The sequence below is a fragment of the Nicotiana tomentosiformis genome, chromosome 6 (genome assembly GCF_000390325.3).
Source record: "Nicotiana tomentosiformis chromosome 6, ASM39032v3, whole genome shotgun sequence".
NCBI classification, from domain to species: Eukaryota; Viridiplantae; Streptophyta; class Magnoliopsida; order Solanales; family Solanaceae; genus Nicotiana; species Nicotiana tomentosiformis.
In genome coordinates, this window is record NC_090817.1 from 20,866,215 (window position 1) to 20,893,931 (window position 27,717).

Genomic DNA, 27,717 nt, shown 5'->3' on the forward strand with positions numbered 1-27,717 from the left:
TACTGATTCATTCGCTATGCATATAGATGCCTTCGTTAAACCCATGTAGACACTGTCAAAGTTGAGACGAGGAAATCGGACATGTTTAAAATCAAGCAAAGGGATAACGATATGCTTAGGGAATTCGTGTCGAAGTTCAAGATGGAACAAATGGACTTATTATCGGTTACAGATGATTGGCCATTCAAGTATTTACTCAAGGACTCAACCCTCGAAGTTCTTCTCACCAATTGAAGCACAACTTGGTAGAATACCCTGCGGTCACCTAGGCCGATGTCCACAACAGGTACCAATCAAAGATCAGAGTCGAGGACGATCAGCTAGGAGCTCATCAAGGTCTGTTTACCCAATAGAGTGAATGACAAGTCTAATAGAATTGTGGATCAGGAGCCGAGGGCATCCCGAGATCGATACCTGCCATACAGCTCGGATAGAAAGGGAAATAGATCCAATGGCCACCCGAACAGGAATGAGAGGAAAAGTGACTAGGGTCTAAACAACTGAGGATTGGTGATTAGAAACAGATCCGGCAGATCACCCAGGGGAAGAGATGCCCCGAGACTATTGGAATATAACTTCAACGTGGATGCAACGAGTATAATGTTAGCGATCGGTCGCATCAAGGATACCAAATGGCCAAGGCCACTTCAGTCTGATCCCACACAAAAGGATCACAACTTGATATGTAAATATCATGGTACTCACGGTCACAAAACCGAGGATTGTAGACAGTTAAGGGAAGAAATGGCCCATCTATTCAACAACGCGTATTTTCGGGAATTCCTAAGTGAGCGGGCCAAAAACCATTTCAAAAAAAGGGACGCCAACAAGAAAATTGAGCAGGAAGAACATCAACATATGATTAACATGATCATTGGAGGAGTAGATGTTTCACAAGGGCCAATGATAAAACGCACCAAAGTTTATATCACAAGAGGAAAACATACTCGAGACTATGTTTCAGAAGGATTCATCTCATTTAGCGTCGAGGATGCCGAGGGAATCATTCAACCTTACAACGATGCATTGGTAATATCTGTACTTAGTAATAAATCATGAGTTAAGAGTGTGTTAATCGATCTAGGTAGCTCGGTCAACATCACCCAATGGAGAGTCATAGAACAACTAGGGATGTTGAAACATATCATACCAGCAGTTCGAGTATTGAATGGCTTCAATATGGAGTGCCAGACAATGAAGCGTGAAATCACCCTACCGGTCAACACAACCGGAACTACCTAGGAGACAAAGTTCTATGTAATCGAGGGGGATATGAGATACAACGCCTTGTTCGGGAGACTGTGGGTCCACAACAAGAGAGCGGTGCCATCGACATTGCATCAAGAGTTGAAGTTTCTAACCCCAAGTGGAATCAAAACAATCTACGGGGAACAATCAGCCGCAAAGGAAATGTTCATTGTTGAGGACGTGAGCCTGGTGCCCGCAATCATGTCATCAAAAAGTGGGGGACTGGTCGAAGAGAATGGAACCAAATAGCAATCACTGGTCGAAGAGTTGAAGTTTTTAACCCCAAGTTGAATCAAAACAATCTACGGGGAACAATCAGCCGCAAAGGAAATGTTCATTGTTGAGGACGTGAGCCTGGTGCCCGCAATCATGTCATCAAAAAGTGGGGGACTGGTCGAAGAGAATGGAACCAAATAGCAATCATTGGTCCCGATGACTTCGAAGCCCCGAGATCCTTCATAGCACCTGATGACACCGATGCCTCCAAGTCAACGATCAAAGAACTGGAATAATTCATATTGATCGAGCACCAACCAGACAGAAAGGCATACCTGGGCACGGGATTAACCCCCGAGCTCAGGAAAAAACTCATTGATTTCCTTAAAACTAATGCCGATTATTTTGCCTGGTCCCATTTAGATATGACAGGAACCCCGACGGAGATAACAACTCACAAGTTGATCTTAGATCCTATATTTCACCCGGTCAAACAGAAGAGGAGGCCACAGTCCAAAATCAAGTAGACATTTATCAAATACAAGGTATCAAAACTCGTAAAGATAGGTTCCATTCGGAAGGTTAATTACCGAGATTGGCTATCTAACATAGTAGTCACACCTAAAAAGGAAACAAGCTTAGACCATGTGTAGATTTCAAGAACTTGAATAAAGCATGTCTGAAGGATTCGTTTCCTTTACTTAACATCAACCGAATGATCGATGCAATGGTTGGTCACGAGACGCTGACCATTCTCGATGCTCATTCCGGGTACAACCAAATACGGATGGACCCGGGTGACCAAGAGAAGACTTCTTTCATAACTAAGTTGATCACTTATTGTTATAACATGATGTCGTTCGGGTTAAAAAAATATCGGTGCCACATATCAACACCTAGTTAACCAAATATTCGAGGAACAAATAAGGAAATCAATGGAGGTTTATATTGATGATATGCTAGTTAAGTCCCTATGAGCAGAGGACCATTTGAAACATTTGCAGGAAACCTTCGACATATTAAGGGAATACAATATGAAGGTGTACCTGGAGAAGTGTGCCTTCGGAGTCAGCTTGGGCAAGTTCCTCGGTTTTATAGTATCTAACCGAGGAATAGGGATCAATCCGGATAAAATAAAGGCCATAGAAGGTATCACAGTGGTCGACAATGTCAAGGCGGTATAGAGACTGATAGGGCGGATAACTGCATTAGGCCGGTTTATTTCTAGGTCATCGGATAAGAGCCACCGATTCTTCTCATTGCTAAAGAAAAAGAATGACTTCTCTTGGACCCCGGAATGCCAAAAGGCTTTAGAAGAACTCAAACGATACTTATCAAGTCCTTCTTTGTCGCACACCCCGAAGGCGAACGAGCAGTTATACCTCTACTTGACAGTCTCCGAGGTGGCGGTAAATGGTGTCCTGGTCCGGGAAGAAGAAGGTATGCGGTTTTCTATCTATTATGTTAGTAGAACCCTAGGTGATGCCGAAACGAGGTATCCACACCTAGAGAAATTAGCCCTCACCTTATTAAGTGCATATAGGAAGGTAAAACCATACTTTTAATGTCACTCTATTTGTGTCGTGACCTCTTATATGCTAATGAGTGTTATGCATAAACCCGAGCTTTCAGGACAACTAGAAAAATGGGCCATAAAGGTTAGCGGGTACGACATTGAGTACAAACCCCGAACAACTATAAAGTCTCATATTTTGGCAGATTTCGTGGCTCATGTCACACCGGCCTTAATCCCCGAGGTCGAGAAAGAATTATTACTAGCCTCGGGGACTAGCTTGGGGGTTTGGACCCTATTCATGAATGGTGTTTCCAATGCGAAATGGTTTAGGTTGGGAATCGTACTAAAACCGTAAAATTGACTAACTATAAATCCCAATATGAGGCTATGATTGCAGGTCTAGAACTAGCCAAGAGCCCGAGGCTGAGGTGACCGAAGCTAAGTGTGATTGCCTTCTTGTTGTTAACAAAATATTTGAAGTAATAAAAGCCCGGATGCGGAGATACTTGGATAAATTACAAGTGATGTTACATTAGTTCAAGGAATGGACGTTACAACATGTGCCCCGAGATCAGAATAACGAGGCTCATGCATTAGCTAATCTAGGGTCGTCAGTCGACTCCGATGAATTCAATTCCGGAAACGGTGGTGCAATTGATGAGCTCGATAATAGAGGAAGGTCATGACGAAGTAAACTCAACAAACTTGACTTGGGATTGGAGAGGAAAATAAATGGACTACCTTCAAAAAGGAAAATTGCCATTGAATCCCAAAGAATCGAGGGGCCTTCAAACTAAGGCATCCATGCTTAGCTTAGTTGAAGGAAAGATGTACCGAAGATCGTCTTTCGAACCATTAGCGAGATGTTTGGGTCCAGGGGAGACAGATTACGTGATGAGGGAAGTCGATGAGGGTACTTGCGAAATCCATTCGTGAGCGAAATCGTTGGTTCGAAAATTGATCAGGACTAGTTATTACTGGAACGAGATGAAAATTGATGCAAAAGACTTTGTTAAAAAATGTAACTAATGTCAGAGGCACGCCCCGATGATCTACCAATTGGGGGAGATGTTTCACCCGGTCATTTCCCCTTGGTCGTTCATGAAATGGGGAATGGACATTGTAGGTCTTTTGCCATGGGCACCCGGTAAGGCCCAGTATATCCTACTTATGGCCGATTACTTCTCTAAGTAGGTTGAAGCACAAGCGTTCGAGAAAGTTAGAGAAAAGGAGGTCATCGAATTCATCTAGGATCATATAATATTCGGGATACCGGACAAGATCACGTGTGATAACGGGAGACAATTCATCGGTGGCAAAGTCAATAAGTTCTTTGAAGATCACAAAATCAAGAAGATCCTATCGACCCCTTACCACCCGAGTGCGAACGATCAAATAATCTTTCTTCATTTAGTACTTACTCATAATTAAGGTATTTGCAGTCTCCAAGAACAACTAATATTAAGGGTAGAATAGGAAAAAAATATTTAATTTATTCTTGAACTTCTAAAATAGCAAATAATTTAAGACAACTATTTTTAGAAACCACGACAGATAATTTGAGATGGAGGGTGTATATTACTTATACATATTTAGTTGATCTTTTAACATATATACACATAGTCTAAGTTGAAAATTATGGGTAATGGTGTTCACACAATAACGAGGTGTTCTTGGAAAATGGTCATGTCAACAAAATAAGTTAACTATTACATTAAGAAATACTTTTGCTATTTTTGCATAAAATTAAGTGAACAAAGTTGATACAAATATGATATATTGAAAAAACTGCTAGGAATACTATAAATCATGCGTTTCGATATAGTATTTTGTATGAAATAATTGTTTATTTATTTATTCAATTCAATAATTTTATTTTAAATAGATCATGTATTTGTATGTGTGTCCTTTGCTTATATAGTAGATAATTTAGTGTATAAAGTTTAGCTTATACACGAAAAATTAAATTATCGGTTCTTATAAGTCATAAAGTTTATGTTCACAATCTAATGATAGAACTAGACAAACCATGAGAATGGTTGTAGCACAATATTAAATATAATTTATCTTGATTATGGGAATGGTTTAATTCTTACTTCTTATGCTAGTATATTTTGTATGTATTGAACGAATCAAGTAGAGATAAGTATTTTAATGCTGACTTAACAAAATATTTTTTCTAGTCTATTCAATGTACTTATACTTGTAATCTTGATATAATTATTATTAGTTGTGTGTGTCGTTTATTATTTTGATTTATTAAAAGGCGAGATTCTTTCGTGGGTCAATAAGTTTGATAAATTGGATAATAATAATATATGTTGGCGAAATAATAATTAGTTGATAGAATCCATGTATTGGTTTGATGATACTCCTTTATGAAAGTTTATAAGTTTTCGTGTGTAAACCCGACCAGTTAATTTTGTATCCGACACATGAAATAAGTTAAGCGAAAGTCTAAATGAAGTAATCAATAAATTAACTTGTCAGTAATTTAATTTGATTGATCAATATGTGAATCTTAACATGGGGAATAAGGTTTCATGGAAGAATTTTGAGATTGAACTAAGGAGTGCAATTGCGAATTTTTAGTGGAATAATTCGTAATTTATTATGGTAGAAATTAATTTCAACATTCAAATTAATTATATAATAGGGAGCCTTATTAATTAAATTCGGTGGTCTATATTGTGCCTAAATAATAGGAAATAAAGGAAATCTTTTCTTAGTATTAAAGAAAACTCAACATATTTTGAAAAATGGGTTTACCCTAAAAAAAAAAACGTGGCTAACATGGGTATTTAATGCGTAGGAGCAGGGGCGGATTCATTTCAATAGCTACGGTTTTTCGTGAACCCAATAGCTTTTGTCTAGAACATGTATTTGTATTGAAAAATTCATTAAATGTATAAGAATATTTAGCTTGAAACCCAGTCCGTTCATCCAATTAGTATTATTTATTAACTCAGATTTATGTAGGAATCCATAAATCTAAAATCCTGGATCCGCCTCTGCATAGGAATGGCCGAATTTTGGTTGTAGTTTTCCTTGAAATTTCGCCCACCCAAAATTCTCTCTTTCTGGATATTATTTGGGTAACACAATAGAAGATTGTGGAACGTTTCTGAAGGTCGTGATCGTGCTGCTCTAAAATTGGAGAACGAAATTAATTTATTTTGTTCACGCTTCAAAAGCTAATTTGTATAATTTTCATATGTACTAATTGTTTAATTTACCGGAGAATATGATACTAAAATTGATCCAGGTGTGATATATAATCCAACAAAAACAAGAACAAAAAGTTGGTGTATGCGGTAGGAGTATGGCAATATAACGCTTTATTTTTCTGAAAAAGGAATACGCGAATGATCTAATAATTTGTAAGTTGGGGTTGGCTCTTTAGTTTCAAAACAAAATTTATTAATTCTACCGTAAAAACAAAATCGGACATCTTTCTCTTTACCATAAACCTCCTTTGGATTTTTAATTTACTAACTCTTCAAAAAAAAAATTAATTAATTTTTTCTTGATTTATTTCATTATTGAAAATATATTTATCAATTAATTTGTTTGCTGATTCAACAAAGAGTTCTATATTAATTATGAGAATATTAACGATAGACAAAAATAGATTGATGTATAATCTTTGAATGAATAACTTTAGAAAATAATAGAATTTACATATTAGTCGAGTTTTTCTTTTTTAATGTTTGAAAAATATTTGTGGCGATTCGAAATTTTTAATATTATTTCTTTAATTTAAAACAAAATTTATTTTTATTTTACAAAACTACTAATTTTCGACTGTAAAAGCTAAAAACTGAGAGGTAGGGGTGTACATAGGTTGGGTTGGTTCTGATTTTTCAATTATCAAACTAAATCAATAGTGTCGGGTTTTTAAATTTATAAACTAAACCAAACCAACAAAGTCGGATTTTTCAATCCCGATTTTTCTCGGATTTTCCAGGTTTTTTTCCGGTAAAGTCTTCATAACATAAAATATGTAACTTGTGTTCCAAATATTTCGCAAGTCCTAGTAAAATACAACTATATAATGTGTTTTTCAAGAAACTAACACAATAATATGAGATAAGTCATAGCATTATACTAATATATTTAATAACAAATATAAAATAAATATTGCTAATTAATAGGCCATAATGAAAATTAACATAATCTAAAAATACTATATAGGTCATGCTAAAATAAATATAGCTAATAAGTACTAATATTAATTACATAACTAAGCACCAAAGAAAAAGATAAACTAAGTTATGCATTTTCATTATAAGCCAATATAAAACTAAAATAATTATCCAACACTATTGTCGTTATTGAATTGAATTTCTTTTGTTAACATTAGTATTGATTTGAACTTTGTTTGAGTTATTACATTTATGGCTTATAAAATTTATTTACCATTCAAGAATTTTAAGTCTAAACTTAAAATAATACGTTAAACGATAAAATTATGAAAAAGTTTAAAAAATATTTATAAATTATATTACAATAAATATTTATATATATAAAATATTTTTAAAAATTATATAAATATACTATCGGGTTGATTTTGTTTCGATTTAACTTTTTTTAGTTAAAATTAAACCAAATAAATTATGATCATTTTTTTAAATATAAAACCATATCCAGTTTTTATTTTTTCGATATTTGACTCTAATTATCAATTTGTCTATTTTGTTTGTAAACACTACTAATAGGCGTTAGAATCACAGTTTCAGCTCGCTACTTCTCTGCTCAGAAGATATATGCGGCACATCTGAACCCTAGCTATACAAAAATCCCAAACATAAACACGTGATCCCCTCTCTCTCTCTCTCTCTCTCTCTACACTTTTCAGAGACTTCGGCAGCTCACGGAGCAGCAATGGCGGCGGCTACGGTCACTTCTTTCTCCATTTCCTCCTCCACTTCTTCCGCATCCAAATCCCTAAAGCCTGCTCTCTCCGGTAGCTTAGGGTTCCTTTCTTTGTCCCCATCGCTTAAGCCGCTCAGAGCTAAATCTCTTTCCTGTAATAGCTCTCGCTCTAGCTCCGGCGCGTCTCTTAGTGCTCGCATGGTCGCTGCGCCTGCTACTATCAAGGCACCGTTTTCTCTCGATTTTGAAACTTCCGTATTTAAGAAGGAGAAAGTTACCCTTGCTGGTCACGACGAGGTGCATCTCTTCTCCTATCTATATGTATTTCACCTATTACCTCCGTTTCAAAAAGAATGGCGTAGTTAACTGTGTGTAAATTTTGTTTTTTTGGTTATATTTAAGATATTTATAAACTATGGAAAAAACTCAAATTTGCTCTCCATTACACTTTTGGTCTATTGCTTAGCAAATTGTCTTGTAGTTGACCTTGCCATCAACGGAGCTACTACGTGAAATGTGTGGACTTCACGTGTCCAAATTTTTTATAGGAAAAAGGTCCAAATTATCCTACAACTTTTTACTGTGGTTTAAAATTACTTCAAGTTGGAGCTTGTTACTGCTATCTAAATTTCTAAAGGTAGGGATGATGTTAGACAAAAACTTAACAGAGGGTAAAATTGTTCAGTTTCGAATAACAAAGGGACAAATTGACCATTTTTCCTTTTTAAAATATTGTTACAAAAACTTCTTTGAAAAACTTAAACAAACAGTCTCGCATTATATTTTTGAAAACTGTGGTAGAAGTACCATATAATTCAGTTTTTTTGGCGGTGGAAGTATTAGTGTTATTTTTGTTCGGCATATCTGTGATGAAAATGTTTATTGTTGTATGGGGAAGTTCTTGGCTTTGATGTGTAACGTATATTGTTTGGGATTGTGGTGTAGTACATTGTGAGAGGAGGGAGAGATTTGTTCAAGTTATTGCCGGATGCATTCAAGGGAATCAAGCAGATTGGAGTCATAGGCTGGGGTTCTCAGGTGAAATTTCTTGGTTTTGTTTTTATTCAGTTGATTCAATTTGGATATATGTAGGATGTTTCATTCTGAGTGCATAATTGGAATATGAAGTTAATGCGAAGAGAAAGCTTGCTGTTTGAAGCTCAATGAAGTATGAGGGAATAGTATTTTTGAGTGCGATTGGATACCAAGAGTTTAGTTAACTAAAATTTTTGAAAAAGATTTCTCTTTCTATATGTAGAAGTTTAGAATTTTTTTTGTCTCGTTTGCTATTTTTCGAGAGAGGTTCAATCTTTCGGATGTACTTAATAAAAGCAACTTTGAACTACTCATTTTGTTGACTTTTTAGAAATCGTATTTGTTCTCGTCCAGTGTCTGCTCTACGTACTATTTCTAGCATATTTGCTGATAAAGTTTCTCTATTCTAGTATTTCTCGAGAGGATTCGTCCTCCATTCAAAATTGATGTATTTCACACTGTGCTTCCATTGATAATCGGTTATGTCGTTAGATTTCATCTTTAACATAGAAGGTATTTTTTCACAATATATCTGAATACTGTTTTGACTATTGGGCTAGTTTAAATATATAGCCTTGAATTATTTTAGCTAAAAATGCAGTTTTTTTTTTGGGTTTAGGTGAGATTCCTTGAATTATTTTAGCTAAAAATGCATTTTTTTTTTGGGTTTAGGTGAGATTTGATGTTATGCCTCTCTTCTGTTCATGCTTCATTCTTTTTTTTTTTTCTACATTCAAGTAGCTTAGCGATAACTTCTTATTGGTAGGGACCAGCTCAAGCCCAGAATTTGAGGGATTCTCTTGCAGAAGCAAAATCTGATATAGTTGTTAAGGTAACACTTCATTTTCTTCTGGTTTAGAAGTTGAAGTTGAAACTGGATTTAATCTGGTGTTGATACAGATTAATTCCTCATAGTGTTGAAGCTTATGAAGTAAGAATGTTGGTCTTATGCAGATTGGTTTGAGAAAGGGTTCTCGCTCCTTTGCTGAGGCCCGTGCTGCTGGGTTTACTGAAGAGAATGGTACCTTAGGAGACATATATGAAACTATCTCTGCCAGTGATCTAGTGCTGCTTTTGATTTCTGATGCAGCTCAGGTTGGCACATTGTTTTAGCCTCATGTTTTTTTTGTGACGACTTGGTAATACTTTTTATTGAAGGCTGCCCTTGACCTGATAGTTCAATGTCTTGCCTAGGATGCTAGATATCTTGTTTTAGTGCTTCCTACTCTTCCAAAGCACTATAAAACTTAGTTTTCGTATGTCATAAGTCATAACTTTGTGCTTTCTGCTCCCACCACTGGTAATTAGATGTGATTTTGTTGTTTAGTGTATACTTTCACTAAACTTAGTGTTTTCTTTGGGGAGATTTTGAACATTCTAAATAGAATTGATACTAGTTTATTTTGGTTAGCAAAAACACAGATTATTACTGGAATCACGTTTTTCAAATAATATTTCTCCAAGTCATCAATTGATAATCTCGTGTACCAATTGTATCCTTGAACTTGTTATTCAATGGAGTCTATTTAGCTTCAACACATATTTGAACTGAAATAGAGAACTGAAGGATGGAAATTAAAAAAAAGGATTAAAGATAAACTTTTTTGACACATTTTACCTCAAGGAAATGGAATTATTGATAGCTTATCAGACAGTGTATTCCTTCACCGGGTTTGCAGGTAGTGCCAGTTGCTTCACCACTCCTTTTTTTTCTGAATTTTCTGATGTATGTGCAGGCTGACAACTATGAAGAAGTGTTTTCTCACATGAAGCCAAATAGTATTCTTGGTCTTTCGCATGGATTCCTTCTCGGCCATTTGCAGTCATCGGGCCTTGACTTTCCCAAGAACATTAGCGTGATTGCTGTATGTCCCAAGGGTATGGGCCCATCAGTCAGGAGATTATATGTGCAAGGAAAAGAAATCAATGGTGCTGGAATCAATGCAAGTTTTGCAGTTCACCAGGTCTTTCGCTGCCCTTTATAATTCACCCTCTTCTATTTTCCCTCAAAACTCTTGGCTTTTATGTTCTATGAGATGTAATGCCTTTCACTATGTACAGGATATTGATGGAAGGGCCACAGATGTTGCTCTTGGGTGGTCAGTTGCCCTTGGTTCCCCCTTCACATTTGCTACTACCCTAGAACAGGAATACAGAAGTGATATATTTGGAGAGCGAGGTTAGCATGTTTCCGAAGTCTGTTAATTTCACTTACTAAACCAGTATTGTTGAGGTTCACTGGTTTTCTTGTTAGGCATATTACTTGGTGCTGTCCATGGCATTGTTGAGTCATTGTTCAGAAGGTATACCGAAAATGGAATGAGTGAAGAGCTTGCATACAAGAATACTGTTGAGTGCATAACTGGAAACATTTCTAGGACCATATCAACAAAGGTAAAACTTAACTGTTCAATCTTTTGATTTGATGTATCATGTTTAGCAAGATGCTTTTGTAGCTTCTCAAATTGTTCTGAAAGTGTTATATGTGTACTATACATGTTTACTAGGGCATGTTAGCTCTATACAATTCATTTACTGGGGATGAAAAGCGGGAGTTTGCGATTGCATATAGTGCTTCATACTACCCCTGCATGGAGATCTTGTATGAGTGCTATGAAGATGTTGCAACAGGTAGTGAGATCAGGAGTGTTGTCTTGGCAGGCCGTCGCTTTTCTGTAAGTTGATTCTTCATCTTTAGTTTCGTAACAGTTGGTCTCTCTCTCTCTCTCTCTCTCTCTCTCTCTCTCTCTCTCACACACACACACACACACACACACACACACACACTCCCAAAAAAAAAAAACCCACCGATGATGAGAATAGTGGAGGCTGATTAATTTTTAATCTCCTTGATGGAAACTAGATTGTACTGTCTGTACTACTTAGCTTTTGGTGCTTTTCCCCTACATTTTCGTTTGATCACATGACAAAATTGTGTATCCTTGTGGTGAAACCTAATTATACAGGGGCTTCTGCAGCATTTTGGAAAACTCAAATACTGATTATCAGATGAAGATTATTAACCTTCTTTTTCTGTACATACAGGAGAAAGAGGGATTACCAGCTTTCCCAATGGGCAAAATAGACCAGACAAGAATGTGGAAAGTTGGTGAGCGTGTTCGTGCAACACGACCATCTGGTGATCTGGGTCCTCTGTATCCTTTCACTGCTGGTGTCTACGTCGCATTGATGATGGCCCAGGTTTGCTTTTTATTTAATCCATGTGTTTAATTTTATTTTTATGTTTGACCCGTAAAAGGACGTCTTGCTGTGTATTTTGAGCTGCTGTTGACTTATATCTCCTTAAAACCCTTCTCTTATCTGCTCTCTCTTTAGCTATACAAGCCCTTTTTACCTTCCTCCCAATTTATTTTCATTTCTTTTTTCTGTTTATTCTGGTTTCCTCTTTGCTTCTTTCTCCTTCTGAATATGATAATGGTACATGGATGTTCAACACCTATGGTGTTAGCTAAGTGTGAGAGCATCTCGGTCTTGTTTGATGAAGTTCAGCTTTCTGAAAGAAAAATTTGCTCGAGGTTTTCGCAAAACTCGAACAGGTGGCCTCTTGCAGAAAGCTTCCGGAAGTGCTAAAAAATAAAAACCTGAAAGCTCAGTCGAGAAGGAATATGGGAACTTACCTTAATGTCTTAAAAAAAAAAGCAAAGAGATATGCCCCTATTATGTAACAGATCCTTGTCATCTAACGTTTTGTTCTTTATCAAATGCAAACAGATAGAGATTCTGAGGAAGAAAGGTCATTCTTACTCGGAGATCATAAATGAAAGTGTCATCGAGTCAGTTGATTCCCTGAATCCTTTCATGCATGCACGTGGAGTGTCATTCATGGTTGACAATTGCTCAACAACAGCTCGTTTAGGATCTAGGAAGTGGGCCCCTCGATTTGATTACAACCTAACCCAGCAAGCATTGGTGGCAGTCGACAATAACGCTCCGGTCAATATGGATCTTATGACCAATTTCGTATGTGATCCTGTGCACGAAGCTATTGAAGTTTGTGCCCAATTGAGACCAACAGTTGACATTTCAGTTCCTGCAGATGCTGACTTTGTCCGTCCCGAGCTCAGACAAACTGGCAACTAAAGTTCTTTGTTCACTCATCTTTGAGATGGTGATTATTTCTGTGGAACTGGAGGAGTAAGGCTCTGAGTCAGGAGGTTGTGTGTAATCTAGTTGAGCATTTTTAGAGGCGAATCATTTCTGTATGCTGTGATTTTTGGAGGGTAAGATCTAAGTAACATATTTCTATTGGTAAATCATAAAAAATTTCAACCTTTTCTTTTGTGGTGGCTAAACTATGTGATCTCTACTTTGGATTCTTATGTAGCTCATGCATATCAACGGGATAATAACACTGCTCAGAATCTCTTTAGCCACGGAAATATTTTCCGAAATCAAAGGTTTAAGTGTAGTTGTATTTACAGGGTTTCGTTGTGAACAATGATCGAATTTGATCTTGTTTTTCTTTATTTATCTCTGCAATGTGTTCTCTCTTTCCGAGATGATGGAAACCATCAGCATTGTTCCAATAGGCAATAGTGCTAGTCTTGGTGCTGGGCAGGCAACTTGCTACAACTTAGCAAGGACAAAAGTTGCGTGCAGTATATACGTAGATTGTCCGCTTACAAGTAACTGAACACTAGATCTGATTCTTTTCTCTTTATGCGGAAGACTTTGGCATATTTCCACTGAGAAAAGAGAATGGTGTTCCAGGTTTTGGTTCAACGGTAAAGAAATGGGGCACAAATGTGTAATAGGTGTATGTCTGAGTTCTAATCGTGTTGCTAATTAAAGCTTGATATTTAAGTGGAAAGGTAAAGGGAAGGGCTACTTCCATCCCTCGATTCTTATACCAGTGTTGATATTAGCAATTGAATGATGTTCACTTAGCGCTAACATTATAATTCTTTTGGAATGATGCTCGCGTTTGTGAAAATTTTAGTACTTTTTGGATATATTTTTCAAATAAAAAATATTGGGTTCCATTGAATTTGTAGCTACTAAGCTACATTTGCCACCTCTTTTTTTGAGCAATATTTTGGAATGAATCTTTTAGCTGAATGTTCAAATTATTACAAGAAAATTAAATTAAGAAAAGTAAGTAAAATATACAACCACAATTAAGATTAATGTTGCGAAGCTTACATCCATTAAATTTGTAGATGTTTCCTTTTTATTTTAATTTTACCACCAAAACCATTATCTCTTTTTTCAATGATATAATGGTAAACACAAATCTTAATGAGTTGAATTATAATAATGGTTAAAAAAAAAAAAAAGGATTGTGTTTACTTCCACTCCAGTGGCGGGAAAGTGGACCCCAAAATGCTTTTAGCGTGTTAACATTCTCTCTCATTGCTACTCCTTTATAAATATATCCGGCATACGAAAACTTCAAAATCCACACACTTTCACAAACACACGCGAAATCACACGGAGAAACAGAAAGAGATGGAAATGAGTGGAAATGGAGGTAGAACGATGAGCGGGAAAACACAGAAGAAGAAGATAAGCTTAGAGAATTACCTCGATATTATTCACAGTCACAAGCAACTCGATGATCTCAATATCGCTAATCTCAAGGAGGTATATCTCTCTTCTTAATTCCTCTCTGAATTTACAGTGTATTGTATAGTGAATTAGATGCGTTTCTGATCGATTTGCTTGACTATAATTTCCTTTTACCGTTCAGTATTTCAAAAATCGTCGATAAAATACGCTAACATCTGCTTGTTTTGAAGTATTTCTTCACTGTTTCGCAGTTTTACCTAAATTTCATACTCTGTGGCGTCTCTCCTAATTGTTTTTTGTATTCTGAGCTTAATAATGTGATTTTTTACAGGAATTTTGTTTATAGTGTTTGTAGTCGTTTTGATGCTTGAAACTGCCAATTTCTATAAATGCGTTATCAATCTGAACTGGTTATCAATCTGTATATATACTGAGATTACTCTACTCTACAGTGTATTGATGTGGTTCCGGTCGATTCCTTGACTGTTATTATAATATTTTTGTCGTTCTGTATTTCAAAATCGTTGATAAAATCTGCATAGATCTGCTTGTTATACACAGTAAGTATTTCTTTACTGTTTCGCTGTTTATGTAAATTTCATACTCGGAGGTGAGAATCTCGCCTACTTGTTCTAATCGGAGCTCAATAATGTGAAATTTAAAAGCAAATTTGTTCTTAATTTGTTTGTAGAGTTGTTTTGGTGCTTGAAACTGGCAATTACTAAAATGTATTATCAATATGTGCTGAATCTCTGTTCCTTGTGCAATGAGAATATTCCAGATATATAAATCCAGCTTAATCCTTTTCTGTATATATTGATGATTTTTGCAGATCATTAGCATGCACGGATTCAAAAAAATGGAGACTACAAAGGTGAAAATTTACAGATCACAATGTTCTGATTATTTATCATTATAACTAGTTAATGCTTACTCTATCTTGTCGAATTCTGTTTCTAATTGTTTGCACAGAACATTCTAATTGAGGCGGTGAAAACAATGGAGTTATTGGACCTGGGGCGCTCCACATTACAAGAGGAAATATCATCAGAAGCGTTTGTTTCTGTTGATGAAGCAATCAAAGACCTAACTCAACTCAACTGGCAAGAGTGTTGTGTCGCCTCTCTTCAAACCATTTGTTTTTCTGCTGATGCAGTTGTTAGAGCCTACTCAAATCACTGCCACGAGAAGAAGACGAAGAAGAAGAAGACTAACAACACCTCTTCAGCTTCCTCAATGCCGAATACTATGCTGCCACCAACTGACAAAGAAGGTTTGATCCGCTAGAAAAAGATGTACTGATTTCTCTTATTTCGTTGTTGCATAAGATTTTCACCAGTATTAATAAAATCAAATTGATGTCCAAATACTCCTAGTAGATATACGTAGTAGTGATTGATGCATATATAGTTGATTGATTGATAGACAACCATGGCAATAGAATTTTAGGAGTGGCTAGGAAATGCAGATTGTGTGGTACAATTCTTTTCCAATTTTCTAACACGTTTCTACTGGATTGCTTTGGTGTAGATTTCCCCAATTGTCATTCAATGTAAGCTTTCTAATACAAATCACTTTTTTTTAACACAAAAGTTATTTTAGTAAAACCTAGTCAACAGGAATATAAAAACCAACAAAAACATACCCAGTATAGTTCCACAAGTGTGGTTTGGGGAGGGAAGAGTGTACGCATAACTTACTCCTGCCTAGGGGTATACATGGAACAGGTTGGTCCGGTTTTTATCAAAACCAAACCAAACCAACTATATCTGTTTGGATTGGTTCGGTTTTGTCGGATTTTTCGGATATTTCGGGTTTTTTTTACATGAATATATATTATTTCAGTTTTACTTTGTTAAATTTTTTATAAGTAAATATATGTTTAGTAAAAATTGACAAATATATGATCTATTAACATATTCTTATGGGAGAGTTTTCTTAGTTACATATGATAGTTATTTTTTAGTCGTCTGACAATAATTTTTCGTTGATGTACACTTTCAAGGTTAACTGAATTTAATAATTAAACATAAAAATCAATATGATGCTTATATAATGGTATGTTCTATTTAATTTTAAATTATCGAAATGCCACTTCAAATTTGAAAAAGATATAAGAATTTAATAGATCCTGGCATATGGATATGGAAGAACAAAGAGATTGACGCATTTCACTAACACTTGATAAGAAAGTAATCATACAACCCATTATTTAAAGTTAATAAAAATAGAGCACTTCATATTTAACTAAATATTACATCCCATAAGAGAATCGCAAATATTTCTAGATATTTTTTAAAGAAAATTCTATGAGAAGTCTTAAAAGTATATATAAAAATTATATATATATATGTCGGTTTGGTTCGGTTTTTTTTACTCAATACCAAACCAAATCAAACCAAATCTAATCGGATTTTTAATCGGTTTTTGACTTTTCGGTTTGTACACCCCTACTTCTGCCTTTAAAAGACAAATAAGTTGTTTCTGATAGATGCTCGGCTTAGGAAGGGGAGAGGGGAGGGGCAATAACAAGCGAACCGATCTGACAACCAAAGCAAAAATACAAAACTAGCAATAGGTAATGCATTCAGAAAACCGAAACACAAGAGTACAACAAGTAGTAACAGAAAACCTCAACAGGAGTATAAAAATGACCGAAAAATGCAAATTTTGGCCGAAAAACTAATGTGGCTATTCTAATCATCTAATTCATTTAATATAATGGATTAACACATTTAATATTTTCTGACGATCTTTACACTGATATTTTGGGTAATTCTGGTAGAAATGAAGTAACAGGAAGTCAAGCTGACATGACAAAGCAGTCAACTATTACTCAGGTGCCTACTTCCCTGAAAATTTTATTTATTAATGTTCTTAAAGTTCTAAATTTTTTTACATGCTTAGGTCCTTCAGGTTGCTACTCAAGGTACTGATGTTGGAGATGATGGATATGGTGGTTCTATACTTCTATTCATGGTGATGTTGTTGGTGTTTCTAAGAGAGGCAGGAGTGTGAAGAAAAGAATCGTGACTGAATATGTCACTACCGTGCTTAAAAAGAAGTTTAGAGTTCCTAAGAAGTAGGGTTATTTGAGGGGTGTTTTTGAATTTTTGTCCTAAATCTACAGTTTAAGTGTCACAATTAGTGCAGTCTATATTCGCAACTGTGCGATGCATTTTTTAATGTTTATGATGCTTAAGTTTTGATGAACTAGAATTCTACCGCACAATAAGTACTACTAGCATTTCCAAGAGGAAAATAAAATAAAGAAAATAGACCTTTGGAATGAACGTATGTTACATTGTCAAAAGAACATGCACTGATTGTTTGTTTCATTTTTGTTACGCTGTCTTGAACCAATAGTATTTCAGTTAGTTACTTATGTAAACAAATATGATCAACCGAAGCCAAAAGCTCAGTAAACTTCTCTTTTTTTTTTCGTTTCATTTTAGTCACTTTATTACGACATTATAAACGTAGAATTTTCTCATTTTGAAGCAAATGTTTAAAAAATTTCCAAAAGTAGGGAATTATAAAAACGCATAGAAGTGTAATTCTTGATATAAGGAGTGAGATGCAGATACCTTCTCATTACAGAATATTATCTACACACCAATGCTATAAACGTGAGAGGCGCGAACTATGCTAAACTCAGGATAGATCATAAAGGTATGAGAGACAAGCACAGCTGATATCCTTATTTCAGCTGCGGTTGTCATCTGAAAAATAAAACCTACAGAGCAAACCAATCATTTATAAAGACACAAACAATTCACTATAAATATGACATCCGACAAATGTGAAAACAATCTCCAGCAAGATGCATCCGTAGGTGAAACCAAACAAACAATCGCCTGGATGTGTCATCATCCTCCCCTCTGCAACACGCACATGGTAGGTTCTCTACTCGTTTGCCCATCACTGCAAGCGCACACCAAAATTTAGAACGAGTAGGGAAACTACATTAATACCAAAACATAGACAAAGATGTATAAAGAACCCACCTCGGCATCCTCAACTCTACTCGCTTTGTTTGCAGCATCTCCCCTTTATGCATCTTCTATTCAGAAAGAAAAAAGAGATTTTTAATAGCAATAACATGATATATCAGAAAGGTAAGTTTCCTCTTAATGGTAACAAAGAACGAAATATATTCAATTTGGTTGCATTGTTGTAGTGTCATAGAGGACACCTTTGTTATAGCCTTGTCAACTCAAACTATCTGTTACATTGAGCTCATAAACCTTTCTAAAGGGAACAATTTCTAACTGGAAATGAACCTTCAATTGAAGTGCGCATATATAACTAGAAATGTCCATTTCCTATCTCAATGTCCCAAATACAAGTAGGAGCAGCTGTCTGAATTATACTGAACCCTAGAGAATATAACCAATTAATTCAAGAAGATCAAAAGTCTTTACCTGCTAATTTAAGTAATTTTAACTTCAGAAAGAAAGCAAATAAAAAAAAAAAAGGGGGGGGGGGGGGGATTTGTCCAGATCCTTAATAATAATCCAACGGTTGATAATACACTGTATGAACAAGAAAAAAACCCTCCAGCTATTAGTATTTTCTAGCCCGATTTTCCCCTTCTCCAATAAAAAAGGACGTGTACCACTCTTCTTTTGCCCCCTAGTGTTTAATTCCAGAAAATAATGGGCTAACAGTACAGTGCATTCCACACTGAATACCATCTAAAGGTCGGAATAGATGATTCGTTCAGAGGATATCTCTCATCTGCGATAATCAACTTGGTACCCACGAAGACTCAAGTTTACCCTAGCAACTATGAGGAGAATAGAGCACGTAGAAAGTTAATGAACCAGCTACTAGTAGATTATGCAAACACCAAAGCAACCTTGAGAATATGACTTGCACATACCTGCATCCTCTGGAATGTCAGAAGTCCACAAAGTGAGATTGTCCCTTAAAAGCTGCATAATCAAGGTGCTGTCTTCGTAGGATTCCTCATTAAGGGCATCCAGCTCCGATATTGCTTCATCAAAAGCCTGCTTAGCCAGTTGGCATGCCCTGATGAAAACAAATTCTAATCAACTGAGATGAAAAACATGTTGCGAGTAGATTTCAATTAATGAAAACCACACAAACCTTTCAGGGGAGTTCATTATCTCATAGTAGAAAACAGAGAAATTTAAAGCCAAACCCAGCCGAATGGGATGGGTAGTTGATAATTCAGACTCCACAGTAGTTGTAGCTGTCTGTACACAATGTTTAGAACGAACAATAAGTGGAAGTAGATACATGTTAGAAAACAAATACAATCACTACACATGTAACATGAAGAGAGGGGAATGGAAGAAAATAACAAGTAGAGAGGCCCTACATCACATTAACAATTAAATTTCATAAGCAAAAAGCCTTTTACTTCCCAACATCCAAGTAACCAAATTGGGGCACAATGCACATAGTGTGCTAGTTGACACAAATTAGTAGATGTTACAAGAAAAATAAGAAATTTGTTGTACACTTAAACATCATGTTTATGCCATGTGCTGCATCATGAAGCTGAAAGAAAACAAAAATAATACACTAAGGAGCCCTGGTACAAGTGGCATTGTGGCAAAAGACTGAGGCTCCATAGAATATAACTAGGAGTGGCAAAATGGTTAAAAGAAAACAGTTAACCACACATATTATCCACTAAAAAATGGGTTGGATAATGAATTTTTAAAAATGAATCAAATATGGATAAGAACCATATTATCCATTTAGAAAATGGATAACTAAATGGATAACTAATGGGTTTAACTTTTATATTTGTAAAGCCTCAAATTGGGGGTTTCTCAAGTTTGGGAGACTAGGAATTCTCCCAAAAGTGATCATATTCATGAAGCCATGGATAATATGGTCCGTCGGTTAGCCCGTTTTTTTATCCGTATTAAATATGGGTAGGGTCAGATAATTTCTCCGTTTTTTCATTATCCTTTTTCGACCCGAACCATATCCAATCCGACTCGCCCGTTTGCCACTCCTAGATATAACCAATAGATCATGGGTATATCAATCTTATAGTCTGTATTTGTTAGCTACATCGTTATCAGCTAGCATGCAGATGTTAACATTTATGTCCACTGTCATGCATCTTAGAAGTTAAAAGGATTGGTTGAAAACCAACAAACAATAAATGCAAACTAATCCAGTAGAATTATTCAAGGAGATTACCACAGCCAAACCTCGTTAACAGTCTTCATTCATAAAAAAGTTATCCACTGTATCAAATTCTTCTTTAGCAAATCACGAAGCTAAACATTAACCATTCAATAAAAACCAAATCTCCACTCCCAAAACCTTCTTAGGAGCTTCAGAATTGCAGTGAAGTGTTCCAAAATGAAGACAGCACTCACATCGAGCATGCCAGCCATTGCTTATCTTTCGTCAGATAGGATTAGAGGTAAAATGTTGGATTGAATAACAGTCGTGGATCACATTTTAATAAGACATACCAAAAGTAATTGACCATCTTAAGCGGGATTCTTTCCAAGCCCTGATAGATGAGTGACAAGACAGGATCTTTCTCACGCGTACTACAGTTCAACATAAACAATACAGTTAAAAAAACTATTCTTCCACATTCGAAATCTCCGACTTTTCCCACTCCACCGAATCAACCTTTTGAAATCTTCTCTTTTGCGTAAAGAACTCGATCTTCAATCAGAATGAATATTTAGACAGTTTCAAATATAAAAGCTATATCTAGAGAGTGAATAGCCTCAATTTAAGTAATCAGACATGGAGCAATCGAGCAGAGCATATGCTAGCACTTACTTTTAGATAAGGATGCTGGCACTCACTAAAAAGGAATCAACCAAGAAATAAGAGGAAGATCACAAGCAACAGACAATATGTATCATTGTATTCTTCTTTATAAATACAGTATAATTTTCTTCTTACATGTTTAAGTAACTGAATACCTGATATGCTTTTAAAGACAGATCAGAAACCTCTTTCTTGTCATTCCCAGTTTTGAACTCTGCAAGGTATCGATAATAATCCCCTTTCCTGCACCAAAAGATAAAACGAACTAAACGAAAATGAACAACCTATGAAGTTCTGAACTTTCTAAACACCAAACTCGAACATTTCTGACTCGAAACAAACTATATAATACAAGGGCCTCACATTTTGTAGTAAAAAACAGTTGATTCTCCAGAAGTACATGATGGAATTAGATGCTCATCAATCACGGTCATGATATTATTGCAAATGTCGGTGAGCTCTGACTCCACTTTTTGCTGGTACTCCTTAATCCGCTTCACGTTCTGCTCATTTCCTCTAGACTCTTCCTTCTGCTCGATGGAAGACAAGATCCTCCACGATGCTCTCCTAGCTCCAACCACATTCTTATAACCAACAGAAAACAAATTCCTCTCCTCCACCGTCAATTCAACATCCATATTTGCAACATTCTTCATCGCATCGACCATCTCTGTAACATATTCTCTAAATATTACATATCAACCAACTGCCTAGAAAATGAATCCTAATTCCATTAGACGACAAAAAGAGTATGGAATAAAATTAAGCAAATCCAATCGGCCATAGAACATATAGAATCTGTTCTGAATGGTTCGGTGAAGAAAAAATTTCACTAGTCGAAGTTCTGAACAAAAACCTTTTTGGGTGAAGAAGTGTCTTGATTCTTGAAGGACTTCTGCACCAAAAAAATGCTCACCGAGAACTTCAGAAAAGCTACAATCCTTTTTTATTACAGCGGTGTACAGGCCATCTTGCACGCACAACGATTATTACCTCCTAACTCCCACTAACACATTTACCGGGCAACTCTTTACAAAAGCTACAATTATTCATACACTACTTTTCTCTGATGCAAAAACTTTTTTATCAACAAAAAAATTAACTTCTTCTAAAAGTTGTCCAGACTGCAAAATCTTCGAATCCTCTAACACCGTAGCAGCTAGTAACTCATTGAAACTTGAAATTTTAAAGCATTGAAATTTGATTTTCAATTAAGAAGCTTTATGGAGTAATAAATAATAAGCGAATACACAATTACTCTACTTAAGCTCTTAAACAGTAAACTTAAAGAACACAAACATTAACTGAGATCTATGCATATAGAGATTTTTTTATTTTTAAAAAGAAGCTTAATTTACATGTAGACAGAAAAAAACTAAGAAGAAAAAAGTGAGGAATGAAACCCTAACCATCGTAGCGTTCAGCTTGCTCAGCAAGCTTAGCAATGTATACGAAGTTCTCACGTTCACCCATTTCCGATCTCTCTAACGATTTTCTTCTGTGTGTTGAAAAAGGGAAGAATTTTTCTCCCTTTTTCTTTGTGGCACTGACAAATGTTCTTACTAGACAATGATTTTTCAGCAGTCAAGACAGAGAGTGATAATATATTAATTAAAAAAGAGGGCTTCGTGAGAGAATAAATGCACTCTTCCTACCTTAACTCTTTTTCCATCTACAATTTAACCCCCCCAACAATTTATTTTTCATTCACAAAATAACTCAAATTTGCAATGAATGAGTAAAAATAAATAAATTGTAATGAATAATTAGGATGAAGGCTAGCACATTTTCATCGTAACCTATGTTAGGAATTAAATACCTTGGATTTTTGTATGAGGTGAAATATGATATGGCACGTGGACGTCTTTAGAGAGGACACGTTGAGCTCAATCTGTTTGTCATTGGAAAGGATAACGTCCATAAAAGTGTGTTAAATGCTCTACGTCTGGTAGAATTCAATTGGAAATATTATGCAGCATTAAGAGTGACAGTCTGTTATAGAGAATTTGACATTTATGTTTACCGTTATGTCTTCATCAATGACCCTCATAATTGACATTAAAGAAGGACATGATCCTAGGACTTACTTACCTAAACATAGCTATAAATAGTGAGCTCAGTTATCATTGCAAAGGACATGAATTTTCTCGCTAAACTTACACTCTATTCTATATAAAACTTTATACAATTTTACTTTCTTGCTTTTTGATCTCATCATCGATGTACCCGGAAATATTTTTTCCGGAATCGTCATCTCTGTTGTTTTCATCTATATTTCAAGGCTAACTATTATATATTTCTTTAATTATTTTCTTATTTTAAGATCAAATTAATTCACTTGTCTAGAAATTACGTATAAATTCAACTATACCGTTTTACGGGTAAACAATTTTATGTTACTATCGAAAAAAGAATGAAAAGAAACTCGGAAAAACGGAGAAAAATATAATGTAAAACTGATACAATAAGTTAAAATTTACTCTTGGAACTTAATTTGAAAAATTTGAGAGTTTTGGGTTCGCCATTTACTTTGTAACAATTTCACGCCCTATTGTACAGTGCTATTTAATTTGTATTATTTTTTTAAAAAATTATTTAACATGAACCTAATTTTGGTAAACTTCAAACAAAGTATATTCCCCCCCTCTAACGTCTCTCTCCTTCTTTTTCTTCTTAATTGTTTAAATCGTAGATGAAAAAGATCTTTAACGTGAAGATTTGAATAGTGAGTGGAATTTATGTTAGATTTGTTGTTGTTAACTAAAGTAACTCCAGAACATTGAAAACTCACTATTTTTTTATAAAATAAATTTATTAGATTTATTGTTTTGATAAATTAATAATTTAAGTATGTTGTTTATGGTATGTTAAAATTTATGTTTTAAATTTGAGCTTATTTGGAGTAAATTTGAGCGTTGAATCGCGTGTTAGATTGTTAAATGAACAAATTTTTATTTTCAGACAATAAAATTCAGTTTAATATCTGAATTTCCTAAAAAACATCTTAAATGCATGCAAAAAATTAGCTGTAATATTTTCGTCTTAAGTGCATCTAATTTTTTGCATTTTGCACTTTAGATATACTTCACATATATGCGTTTGAAATACAATTAATTTTTTGTATGCACTTTTAAGACGTTTTTGTATCTGAATTAATGCACTTCCCCGTTTACTTTGTAGGCCAGCAAAGACTCGACTGGACCAATTCTTGAAAAATTACCCATTACATAATTAAGAACCTATATATGTTAATGTTATATACACGATCATTTTAAAAAGCTTTTATTCTATAACTAAACTTTAAAATATGATAGCAGACAAGTTACATTTTTACGATATTCGTAATTTAAAAAATTCGAATTTATATTATAAGTAACATGATTGTGAAAAAAATATTTTTTACAGTAATAAATAAATTAAATTTTCCAAGGAAGCTAGCTACCAAAATTTCTCTGTATCTTCTATATTAATCTCTTGCGCAATGTCTATGTCCATCTTCAACTTAAAGTTTCTTTTAAAAAGTTTAAAAAAAAAAAATAGAAAAAGCCTACAATAATATATTAGTACTGTTTATATTTGTGTTTTTAAATACATATAACAGGAGAATGATGAACATTTTGATTAATCATAAATATATTAAGTTTGGCTTTGTTAATTATGTGATCTCTTGATCATCAAGCAACTATTTTTTTTTGAAATTTAACTGTTACAACTATTTTTTAAAAAAAACAAAAAAAAACAGAAATAATCAGTGTTGAATCTGCCAGAAAAGAAAAACACTTATATTCATCCCTCATTTTTCTTTTTTCTCGTTTTGGCAACAAATAGTTCTATTAATCTATTTTAACAATTATGAAAGTACAATAAAATGAGCAAAAACTGAAGTTGAAAGAGATATAAACGGTCGAGATCATCCCAATGTAGTGCATATTCAATCATTGCAATGTAGTGCATTATTCAAATATTATTAATGGCCTAATTCTGTAAATATTGTTTTCAATGTAGTGCATTATTCAATCTTTGCAACGAAGCTACTACAAATTCTCAATATCTACTGACCACCTTTGGTTTAATTCTATTTAAGAAGTTAAAAAAACAAAAAATGTTAAAATATGAAAGAATTATTAATACTATTTAGATTAGATGTTAAAAGTGAAGTAGATAGAGATAAACGATAGAGATCATCCCATCAAGTATTTGTTCCTTTTCCTAACTTGAAAGGGTAAAAACAAAATCACCAAAACCTACTCCTAGGCATTATAGGAAAAGACAAGAATGGGGATCACCCTCCACTTCCAACTAATAAACTGCGAGTTTAAGTCACCCAAAAATAATGCGGAGTAATCTTGGAAGGAAAGATTTTAAAAAAAAAGAAGGCATTATAGGAAACCAACTTTTGTTCCTATAAATTCCTAGCTGCTGCAAACTAAAACCAAAGTCTCCTCACTTTAATTTCCATTCATCTTATAATAATCATGTCGTTTCAACAAAGGGTGACGAAGTGGAGGTGGAAAGCGGAGAACTAGGCTTCATTGTCTCCTACTACGAATCAACCATCATTTCAAACATTGAAACTTCACGTTATAAAGTTAAGTACAACATTTTGTTGACAGAAGACTAATCAGAATTATTAAAGGAGATTGTTACTGCCTTAGAAGTTCGTCCCATGCCACCTCATATTTCAAATCCCGAGAGCGGCTTTCGTTTATATGACGGAGTTGATGTATTTGACAATGATGGCTGGTGATTTGGATTCATTTACGGGAAAATTGGGTCTGACTACATTGCTTACTTTCCTATAACTGATGAAGAACTTAAGTATCCACCTGATGTGTTGAGGGCTCATCAAGAATGGACTTATAAGGGCTCCTACTACGAAGCAACTATCGTTTCACGCATTGGTACTTCACGTTATAAAGTCAGGTACAAGACTCTATTGACAAAAGACGAATCAGAACTACTAGAGGAGATTGTTACTGACTCAGAAGTTCGTCCCGTGCCACCTCATATTGCAAAACCCGAGGGTGGCTTTCGTTTATACGACGGAGTTGATGTATTTGACAATGATGGTTGGTGGTTTGGATTCATCTACAGAAAAACTGGGTCTGATTACATTGTTTACTTTCCTACAACTAATGAGGAACTTGCGTATCCACATGATGTGTTGAGGGCTCATCAAGAATGGACTTATAAAGGCGAGTGAGGTACTTTTTGAGAAAAGAGTGAAGTAATTCGGAATCGAATCCATAAGCTTACATATAGCTTTGATTTTGAGAAAGGATTTCCTTATGTTCAATATATTAAAGTCTTTGAATTTTATCATTTATAGTTTAATAAAATTTTATTTACATTGTTCAACTAGTCTTATATGTACGACTAGTCTTTTACAATTTTCTTTACATTGTTCAACTAGTCTTGTATGAGTGTTTAATTGCCTAACTTGCTCTGCGTTCTTGACCTAGTATTTGCTTAAAGGGTTTTAATCTTGCTGTAATGTAATAGTACTATTTTTTAAATGTAAATTCAGTTTTTAAGTTGTTTTATACAAGGTTTTAACTTTTTCAACACCAAACTATCCAATACTCCACATAACACGATAAAAAAGGTTAATTTCTCATTTAAGAATATCGTAAAAGTGTGGAGGGAGTAAATAAAAAACAAAAAACAAAGGCATTATAGGAAAACAACTTTTGTTGCTATAAATTCTTAGCTGCTGCAAACTAAAACCAGAGTCCTCTCTCTAATTTCCATTCATTTTATAGTAATAATCATGGATTTTCAAAAGGGTGATGAGGTGGAGGTGGAAAGCGGAGAACTAGGCTTCATTGGCTCCTACTACGAAGCAACCATCATTTCAAGCATCGGTACTTCACGTTATAAAGTTAATTACAAGACTCTGTTGGCAGAAGACGAATCAGAACTACTAGAGGAGATTGTCACTCCTTCAAGAGTTCGTCCCATGCCACCTCATATTGCAAACCCCGTGGGCGACTTTAATTTATACGACGGAATTGATGTATTTGAGTTTGACTACATTATTTATTTTCCTACAACTGATGAAAAACTTAAGTATCCACCTGACGTGTTGAGGACTCATCAAGAATGGACATATAAGGGCAAGTAGAGTGCTTCTTGAGGAAAGGGTGGATTAATTGAGACACATTGAAATTTCGAATTCATAAGCTTCAAATTAATCCTCACTTCGACTATATACATATAGCTTTAGTTTTGAGAAAGAATTTCTTTATGTTCAACATATTGGGCTTTTTTGAATTTTATTGTTTACAGTTTAGTACAACTCTTTCTCTAACAATATTGTTCAACTAGTCCTGTATCTGTAGGAGTGTTTAATTGCATAACTTGCCTACGCTCTTGAACTAGTGTTTGTTTCTAAGATTTTAATCTTGATGTACTGTAATACAACTATCTTTTGGATTATGCAAGCTTAGTTCTTAAGCTGGTTTTATACTAATTGCATTGTCAAACTAATTTTAATTATATTAGTTTCTACGCTTTTG

At 34.9% G+C, this 27,717-nt stretch overlaps 5 protein-coding genes across 6 annotated transcripts; 4 read left to right on the forward strand and 1 right to left on the reverse strand.

The window, feature by feature from the left end:
- The first annotated feature begins 7,709 nt into the window (after positions 1-7,709).
- On the forward strand, positions 7,710-13,329 carry LOC104107098 (ketol-acid reductoisomerase, chloroplastic-like). The gene is made up of 10 exons (XM_009615817.4): positions 7,710-8,152; positions 8,801-8,893; positions 9,657-9,722; positions 9,845-9,985; positions 10,627-10,854; positions 10,952-11,069; positions 11,145-11,284; positions 11,398-11,565; positions 11,936-12,091; positions 12,623-13,329. Exons 1-10 carry the CDS (start codon positions 7,865-7,867, stop codon positions 12,989-12,991), a joined length of 1,767 nt encoding a protein of 588 aa, XP_009614112.1. The 5' UTR covers positions 7,710-7,864; the 3' UTR covers positions 12,992-13,329.
- A 963-nt stretch (positions 13,330-14,292) lies between these two features.
- Positions 14,293-17,578, forward strand: LOC104107097 (uncharacterized). The gene is made up of 4 exons (XM_009615813.4): positions 14,293-14,494; positions 15,252-15,293; positions 15,392-15,692; positions 17,327-17,578. Exons 1-4 carry the CDS (start codon positions 14,360-14,362, stop codon positions 17,353-17,355), a joined length of 507 nt encoding a protein of 168 aa, XP_009614108.1. The 5' UTR covers positions 14,293-14,359; the 3' UTR covers positions 17,356-17,578.
- A 374-nt stretch (positions 17,579-17,952) lies between these two features.
- Positions 17,953-22,827, reverse strand: LOC104107096 (14-3-3 protein 8). 2 transcript variants are annotated; one of them, XM_033658895.2, is made up of 7 exons: positions 22,609-22,827; positions 21,563-21,869; positions 21,355-21,442; positions 19,532-19,641; positions 19,305-19,453; positions 18,427-18,479; positions 17,953-18,343 (listed from the first exon to the last, which is right to left on the reverse strand). In XM_033658895.2, exons 1-6 carry the CDS (start codon positions 22,670-22,672, stop codon positions 18,472-18,474), a joined length of 726 nt encoding a protein of 241 aa, XP_033514786.2. In that variant the 5' UTR covers positions 22,673-22,827; the 3' UTR covers positions 17,953-18,343; positions 18,427-18,471. The 2 variants fall into 2 exon arrangements, with proteins under 2 accessions (XP_033514786.2, XP_009614106.1); XM_009615811.4 differs by having other exon boundaries at positions 18,427-18,482; positions 22,609-22,806.
- Positions 22,828-25,908: 3,081 nt separating this feature from the next.
- LOC104107105 (protein AGENET DOMAIN (AGD)-CONTAINING P1-like) lies at positions 25,909-26,402 on the forward strand. Its single transcript, XM_009615826.2, has 2 exons — positions 25,909-25,942; positions 26,011-26,402. The coding sequence occupies exons 1-2, from the start codon at positions 25,909-25,911 to the stop codon at positions 26,400-26,402; spliced, it is 426 nt and encodes a 141-aa protein (XP_009614121.2).
- A 567-nt stretch (positions 26,403-26,969) lies between these two features.
- LOC104107104 (protein AGENET DOMAIN (AGD)-CONTAINING P1-like) lies at positions 26,970-27,323 on the forward strand. Its single transcript, XM_009615825.1, has one exon. The coding sequence runs from the start codon at positions 26,970-26,972 to the stop codon at positions 27,321-27,323; it is 354 nt and encodes a 117-aa protein (XP_009614120.1).
- The last annotated feature ends 394 nt before the right edge of the window (positions 27,324-27,717 follow it).

Excerpts from the sequence above, each read along its gene's own strand:
- LOC104107104 (XM_009615825.1), top strand. The coding sequence starts at position 26,970 with ATGGATTTTCAAAAGGGTGATGAGGTGGAGGTGGAAAGCGGAGAACTA.
- LOC104107105 (XM_009615826.2), top strand. The coding sequence starts at position 25,909 with ATGACGGAGTTGATGTATTTGACAATGATGGCTG. Across the intron at positions 25,943-26,010 it reads GTATTTGACAATGATGGCTG|AACTTAAGTATCCACCTGAT; the intron begins GTGATTTGGATT and ends TAACTGATGAAG.
- LOC104107096 (XM_009615811.4), bottom strand. The coding sequence starts at position 22,672 with ATGGGTGAACGTGAGAACTTCGTATACATTGCTAAGCTTGCTGAGCAA. Across the intron at positions 19,642-21,354 it reads TGTCTTTAAAAGCATATCAG|ACAGCTACAACTACTGTGGA; the intron begins GTATTCAGTTAC and ends CATTGTGTACAG. Across the intron at positions 19,454-19,531 it reads ATAATGAACTCCCCTGAAAG|GGCATGCCAACTGGCTAAGC; the intron begins GTTTGTGTGGTT and ends TGTTTTCATCAG.
- LOC104107097 (XM_009615813.4), top strand. The coding sequence starts at position 14,360 with ATGGAAATGAGTGGAAATGGAGGTAGAACGATGAGCGGGAAAACACAG. Across the intron at positions 14,495-15,251 it reads ATATCGCTAATCTCAAGGAG|ATCATTAGCATGCACGGATT; the intron begins GTATATCTCTCT and ends TGATTTTTGCAG. Across the intron at positions 15,294-15,391 it reads AAAAAATGGAGACTACAAAG|AACATTCTAATTGAGGCGGT; the intron begins GTGAAAATTTAC and ends TTGTTTGCACAG.
- LOC104107098 (XM_009615817.4), top strand. The coding sequence starts at position 7,865 with ATGGCGGCGGCTACGGTCACTTCTTTCTCCATTTCCTCCTCCACTTCT. Across the intron at positions 8,894-9,656 it reads TCATAGGCTGGGGTTCTCAG|GGACCAGCTCAAGCCCAGAA; the intron begins GTGAAATTTCTT and ends TCTTATTGGTAG. Across the intron at positions 11,285-11,397 it reads CTAGGACCATATCAACAAAG|GGCATGTTAGCTCTATACAA; the intron begins GTAAAACTTAAC and ends CATGTTTACTAG.